General features: G+C 52.0%; 1 protein-coding gene across 1 annotated transcript; it reads right to left on the reverse strand.

Moving 5' to 3' along the window:
- Window positions 1–85: 85 nt before the first annotated feature.
- Window positions 86–2921, reverse strand: CENPB (centromere protein B). Its single transcript, XM_055306531.1, has one exon. The coding sequence runs from the start codon at window positions 2734–2736 to the stop codon at window positions 916–918; it is 1821 nt and encodes a 606-aa protein (XP_055162506.1). The 5' UTR covers window positions 2737–2921; the 3' UTR covers window positions 86–915.
- Window positions 2922–7487: the final 4566 nt, after the last annotated feature.

Here is a 7487-nt window from a genome sequence, read left to right on the forward strand (position 1 = left end):
GTCCCACCAGAACAAGGACCAGAGGGAACCAGGAAAGGACGTGTTCCCAAGACAGACGCAAGCCCAGACCATGAAGGATGCACCCTTGGCTGTTAAAACGTTCACCCCCACAAAAGGGGGGTGGACGGATTTATTGAATTCAGACTGGCAAAGGAGCGGCTGGATGGCTGGACTATGGGCCCAGCCCCAGGCCCCCTGCCCAGGATAGGGCCCTGCCAGAGAGGGAGGAGAGGCATGGCCCCTGCAGCTACCCACAAGGGAAGTGCCCATTACCACTCCCCTGGAGGGCCTCTTGGGAACCTCCAATCTGGGAAGAAAACCAAGGGCCAAAGTAACCTGGACTGGACCAGAGAAAGGGATTGGGAAGATGGGGAAGCAGGCAGAGGCAGGCTCAGGAGCCTGTGGTGAGTTAGACTGTGCTTCTCAAGGCGGCCCAGGGGCAGGGGTGGGGGGCTGCCAGCCTTGTGGGGGCCTAGGCTGGACCTTCCTCTGGAGCCCTTCCCAAAATGGCTTTGGGGTCCCCCCTACCAAAGACCTGGCATGGACGGCAGAGGGGAGAGGCACTCTCCGGCCAGGAGCTTCCAGGGCCCATCCCTGGCTGCTCCTGTGGCCTAGTCCACTGATGGCACGGTGTGGTAGCACCGGACAGCTCCCCACCCTCCCCACCTGGTCCCCCAAGCCCAGGGGCAAATGGGGAGGAAAGAGGACTCTGAGAAAGAGGCAATAAGCAGGCAGTGAGGCTGACGCCAGCCCTGGGCCCTATGGAGGTGGCTGGGCCTGTCACCAGGCCCAGGGAACATCACTAAAGGATCTGGAGCTCCCCACTCTGGCTCCATCTGCAGCAGTCGCCCAGAGAGTTCTCCACCCTGGGCTGGTGCTGCCACATCCGGGTAGGGCATGGCTAGGCCCAGTGGCTCAACTCTGATGTCCAAGACCCCGAACTCCCGCCTGTCTGGCGTGGTTCTTTCTGGTCACGTGGACCAGATCGTGTTCCAAGTGAAGGATGTGGCTCTGCACTCGGTCGTCGATGGGGAAGGAAGTAAGGTACCTCTTGACCATAGCAAAGTAAGCCATGGCCTCCCCAAAGCTAGGAACAGGCACCTCATCACCATCCTCCTCCTCATCTTCATCATCTTCATCCTCCTCATCCTCCTCCTCTTCCTCCTCTTCCTCACTGTCAGACTCTGAGTCCTCTTCACCCTCCAGGAAATGGAGGGTTGGGCACTGGGCCTCCTCCTGGGCACCGTAGCCCCCAAAGCTGCCACCGGCTTCCACTACCCCCTGGGCCCAGTCCTCGGCCTCCAACCCCTCAGAGGAGCTCTCTTCCTCCTCTTCCTCCTCCTCTTCATCACTGTCATCAACATCACCCTCTTCTTCCACCTCCTCTTCCTCCCCCAACTCCTCTCCTTCCCCCCCTTCCTCCTCCTCGCCTTCTTCTTCCTCCTCCTCCTCCTCCCCTTCACCCTCCTCCTCCTCTTCCTCCTCTTCTTCTTCCTCCTCTTCCTCCTCCTCCTCTTCCTCCCCCTCACTCTTGAGGGCAGTGGTGATGGTGGCATTTGGGCCACCCCCGAAGCCAGCCTCACGGAAGCAGGCAGCTATGTCCGAAGGCTCCACTGCCTGCCAGGCAGCAGCCACAAAGTGCAGGGCCTCCATCAAACCTAGCTGCAGGCCCGAGCGATCCTGGCCCTCTAGTGCGGCCATGGCCTTGAGGAGCATAGCCTGGCGGTAGTGGCCCTTCACCTGTTGGACCACTCCCCGCTCCAGCGGCTGCACGGTGCCCGGAGGGAAGAAGGCCAGCTGTACGTGCCGCAGGCCCGAGGTATCCAGGGACTGGGCAGCCAGGCGGCCAGCCAGCAGCAGGACTCGGCGAGACTCCGCAGCCATGCGAGTGTCCAGGGCCTTCAGGTACTTGGCCAGGGCCTGGGTGGTAACACCACCCTTAGAGTTGGCCGTGTAGTCGCAGGGCAGGCCAGCTTGGCCTGCACGGGGCTTGGCCGACTTGCCGGCCACAAGCGGGGGCAGCTTCTCGCTGCCGTCCGCGTTGGCGCACAGCAGGACACTCAGGCGCTGGGTGGCCCTGCGCGCCCGGCCATCGCTGCCGCACAGCCCCGCAGCCTGGTCGGGCAGGAAGTCGTACCACAGACTGGTCTCGATGGCGCTGAACACGTCCTGGGAGGCGTAGCCCTCGGCCACCGACGGCGGCTGCTCCTCCCGAGCGCGCCAGCCCGTCGAACCTCCGCCACTGCCCTCCGAAGGCACCGCAGGCGGGCTGGCGGCGGCCGCCGGGGGCCGGGGGGCAGCACTGCGCGACCGAGCGCGGGCCACACCGCTGCAGGACACCACGCCGTGGCGCCGGCGGAAGCGGTCCAGCCAACCGTTGGAGGCGGTGAAGTCGTCCATGCCCAGCTCCTCGGCTATACGCAACGCCTTCTCCTTGAGGATGATGCCCTTGACGGGTAGGCCAGCGGCGCGGATCTGCTGAAACCAGGCGATGAGCAGCCCCTCGAGCTTGTCGTAGGGGGACAGCTTGTTGGTCTTGCGGCAGGTGGAGGCCACCCCGTACTTGCGCTCCGACGCCAGGATGGCGCGCTTGTTCTTCAGGATGGTGCTCAGCGTGGACGGCGGGATGTTGAAGCGCCGCGCGATCTCGCCCTTGCGCAGGTCCGGGTTCTCCTCCACCTCCTGGATGATCCGCGACTTCTCCCGGAACGTCAGCTGCCGCCGCTTGGGGCCCATCCCGGCGCGCCCCCCGCCCCGGGGCCCGGCGCCACCGCCGCCACCCCGGGGCGGGGGGCCCGGGCCCGCGGCGGGGGGCACCTGGCGGCCTCTCCCGCGCGCCCCGCCCGAGACAAAGCGGCTCGCGGGGCGGCGGGCGGGGCGGCGACCCGGCCCGGCCGGGGACACCTTCGGGGGCGCCGGCGGGCGCGGCGCCGGGCGGCGGGCGGCAGGCGGCGGGCGCGGGCGAGGGCGGGCGGCGCGGGCGCGGAAGGCAGGAAGTGCCGCGGCGCGGGGAGCGGGGAGCGGGGAGCGGGGAGCGCGGCGAGCGGGGCGGAGCGGGCGGAGCGGGATCTCGCGGGAAGCGCGGGGACGCCCGGCGCCGCCTCCCCGCCCTCCGTGCCCACCGCCCCCCCCACGCTGCCCCGGGCCGACCGCGGGGGGGCGCTGCGGCCTGCTGGACCCGCCGGCGCTCGGGCGGCCGGCGACCTGCGGGCAGGGGCGTCGGACAGGCCTCTGCACCCAGTGGGCAGCGATCTGCTGCGCATAAAGAGTAACAACTGTGTTTTGTGGGGTTTTTTGTTTGGTTTGTCACAGCAAAAATAGTTCACGCCTTTTGGGGAAACTGAAAAATACGGGAAACTAAAAATCACCTTTCACCTCAACACCTGGAGAGATGCGCACAGGTAACATTTTGATACGTTTCCTTCCAGTCTTTTCTCTAGGCTCATGCAGTTTTCTTTTTAAAAATTTATTGCATAAACCTGGCATCAGATGTATAGACTGTATGTCTGGCTTCTCCTGCTGTTTTACCTGGCATAGAATGATGAGAATTTTGCCACGTCGATAAAATATTGCCAACATACTTTTTAATGGTTGTATATTGTTCCAATTATGGGTGAACACCAATCTATGTACAGCCTATTGTTATACATTTAAGTTATTTTTATAAGCAACATTACAATTTTAAATCTATTTGATAGTAATCCCATAATCCATAGGTAAACCCTAGTAACATCTCTGTGTGTCACTTTCTGGGCTTTTCCGTGCATACAGACATAAATGTTTGTATTTTCACCTACAGAAGTAATATATGTATATGAATCCCTGAAACCTCCTCCTGTACTGAACACATAAAAATGAGATATTCTTAAAACAATGAATGCATTGCAGTGTTTTAAAAAATCTTAGGGTAGCCTGAGGTGTAGTCAGAGAGGAAGCCTGTGACCCAGGGGCATGGGCTGAGGACCTGGGGCTGATTAAGGCTTCAAGTGAGGGGGCGTGTACAAGGAAGAAAAGAGGACCAGGGACAGTGCCCTGGGCTCTCCAAGGTTAAGGGTTCAAGAAACGACTAACAAGAAATTCATGAAAAACAGCTGAAGAGATAAGAGCACCATCAAGCCAGTGTGGTGTTTCTGTAGGCCAGGTGAAGAAAGTTTACTCATTGCTGTGTTCGTGTGTATTTTTCTTTTCATATGTGTTTTGGCCATTTGAATCCTGTGATTTTTTTCATACTCTTTGTTGATTTTTCTCTTGTATTTGCCTTTCTGGGGACTTCTAGGAGCTCTTCATAGGCTCTGAACACAAAATCTTTGTTAAGTATGTTGCAAATATGTTCTTCCAGTCTGCCAGCTGTCCTTTAATTTAGCCTAGGGAAATCTTAGATATGGAAAGTTTGTAAACCTTTAGGTAGGCAGGTCTGTCAGATTTTTCCTTTATTGCTTCAGGGTTTTGTGTCTTACTTAGTTAGGCCTTTCCCACTCCTGAGACATAAAAAATATTCTTCTAATCACCAGATCTAGGAGAAAATGTGGGAGACTTTTCCCTACAGGAGTCAAATCAAAAAAAAAAAAAAAAAAAAGGAGCCAAATCAGTTCTTGGTCCATAATAGGTGATGGTCCGTATGCAAAGGTGAGTGTAGGGCTACCTGTCTGAGACTCCCTGCTATACATTTTCAGGAAACCATGTCAACATTTTGGTGATTTCATCCATATGTCCCTCCTGCCTCTTCACCCATCCTGGCTTACAATCAATGTGTGCTTGGGTAAATGCAGTGTGGGTAGGCTTATTTTTTCCTACTTTGCTGAATTTCCCACTTTTTTTTTTTCAATAAGTGAGTATAACAGGTCCTTTAAAATGAAAAGGAGGCGATCCCTGGGTGGCTCAGCGGTTTAGCGCCGCCTTTGGCCCGGGGTGTGATCCTGGGGTCCCGGGATGGAGTCCTGCGTTGGGCTCCCGGCACAGAGCCTGCGTCTCTCTCTGCCTGTGTCTCTGCCTCTTTCTCTCTCTGTGTCTATCATGAATAAATAAATAAATAAAATCTTAAAAATAAAATGAAAAGGAGACTGGAAAGCTTTCTAAGAAGCATGAAAAATAATGATTAGATAAATGGAATGGGTATTAGGCCTGGTGGGCAACTTTGGACAGCTTGGACCAAAAGAAGAGAAGGTGGACTTTGGACTTGTTTAAGGTGGGGAATTGGAAAGATAGGGATTACAGAGGGAAGTGGGGGGAAGATCCCAGGGTTCCAGATGGATTGGCATGGGGATTGCTCAGTTTAGAGGGAGTGGAAATGGACCCTATGCCCCAGCTACAGGCAGTGGGTAGATGAGATGTCTAGAAATGGCTGTGTATTCAGCACATGTGTGTGGCTTTTTTTTTTTTTTTTTGGTCCTGGAAATGGCCATACCAGTATCCTCTGTATGGCACCAAGAATGGGCCTAGAAATTGAAGACAATGTGGGCCTGTTGATGGAGGTGGATACAGTTAGCAGGAAAGAGGTTGTCCAGCCATTTGAGGACATCTCCAGAGTTCCTAGAGCCAAAAGTCCCAAGAGAAATACCTTATCTCTCCCCCAGTCCTCCATAATTCTATTCATGCTTTCATTTTTAACAGCTTTATTGAGATATATTTCACATATCATACAATTCACCCATTTAGCTATATACAATTAAATGACACATGGAACTATCATCACAATTTTAGAACATGTTTATCACCTTAGAAAGAAATCCCATAGCCTTTAGCTACTATCTCCCTATCCACTCCCTGCCCCTTCCCCAGCCCTAAGCAACCACTGATCTACTTTCCATCTGTAGGTTTCCCTGTTCTGGACACTTCATATGAATGAAATCATGTAATATGTGTCTTTTATGACTGGCTTTTTTCACTTAGCATCATGTTTTCAGCATTCATCCATGATGAAACCTCAATTGGTACTTTATTCTTTTCTTACAGCTGAATAATATTCTATTGCATAGATGTATGACACTTAAAAATGTTTTTTTATTTATTTATTTGACAGGGAGCACACAAGCAGGGGTGGGGGTTGGCAGGCAAGCAGAGACCCTGACATGGGGCTCAATCCCAGGACTCTGGGATCCTGACCTGAGCTGAAGGCAGATGCTTAACTGGGTAAGCTACCCAGGTGCCCTGATACATGACATTTTTATCTATTTGTCATTTGATGGACATTTGGATTATTTCCGTGTTTTTGACAGTTATGAATAATGCTGCTATAAACACTTGTTTACAAGTTTTTGTGCAGACATATGTTTTCATTTTTCTTGGGTATATACCTAGGAGTGGAATTGCTGGGTCATATGGTAACTCTATGTTTAATTGTTTGAGGAGCTGCCAGATTGAGATCACAGTCTTTTAATTAACTTAAAAATTATACCTGTTCTTTTTAAAATATTTGAAAATACTGAAAATTTTGAGGGTAGAAACATTTAATTCCACTACTCAGAGACTATCCTTGTGGGATACTTTATCATGCATATTGTTTTTAATGGGACTACACTTGGCATGATATTTTGTAGCCCATATTGTGAACATCTTTTCACGTCAGTAATTATTTCCATCAGTGAGTTTCAAACTTCTTTTGCTCTAGGAACCCTTTCTTCAAAAGACTATTTTCTGAAAGCCCAATATGTAATCATTCAAATATTAACAATTACTGATTGGGCCCCTGCCGAGTGCCAAGCATCCCTACTCACCACCATGCCTGTTCTCTTTAAAACTTGCAGGTATTACGCAGTATAGAGGAGTCATTTCATTAGCTACACCCCTGTAAATACACCCAGCTAGCTCTCTGTATCTCATTGCTATTAATGGTGGTTCAATGACCATATATCTGTGTGTACTTTTATCATCTCTTTAAGAGAAATCCCTAGAAGTGTTATATTGGGTCAGAGGCCAACCTTGGACTTGGGCCTATATGAGGTGCTAGGAGATGGAAGGAGAGGCAGATGACTTAGTCTCTGTTCTTCATCAGCTCAGTTAGCTTGAGGAAATGAAGTTCAGGAAAGGGAAAAGAAGAATTCAATAAATAAAGCCATACCTTCCAATAGTTCCCTTTTCTTTTTCTTTTTAAGTAGGCATCACGCTGGGCCTAGAGCCCAGTGTGGGTCTTGAACTCACAACCCTAAGATCAAGACCTGAGCTGAGATCAAGAGTCATATGCTTAACCAACTGGGCTACCCAGGCACCCCCTAATAGTTCCCTTTTATGAATTAATTCTGTGTGTACTTGCTCCATCAGTGTGAAAGCTAATAACCTAATGTTCAGCATTAGGGAATTAAATATATGGCATTATGGTACTAATTAATATGGATGCATCTTCAAGCAAAATGAAGAAAGCAAGGCGTAAAACAATGTTTCACATACTGTTTGCTATATTTGTAAAAATATGGACATACATATGCTTATACATACCTGCACTGTGCATTCCAGTAGCCATGAGTCCCATGTGGCTATCGAGCATGTGAAAT

The sequence above is a fragment of the Nyctereutes procyonoides genome, unplaced genomic scaffold (genome assembly GCF_905146905.1).
Source record: "Nyctereutes procyonoides isolate TBG_1078 unplaced genomic scaffold, NYPRO_anot_genome, whole genome shotgun sequence".
NCBI classification, from domain to species: Eukaryota; Metazoa; Chordata; class Mammalia; order Carnivora; family Canidae; genus Nyctereutes; species Nyctereutes procyonoides.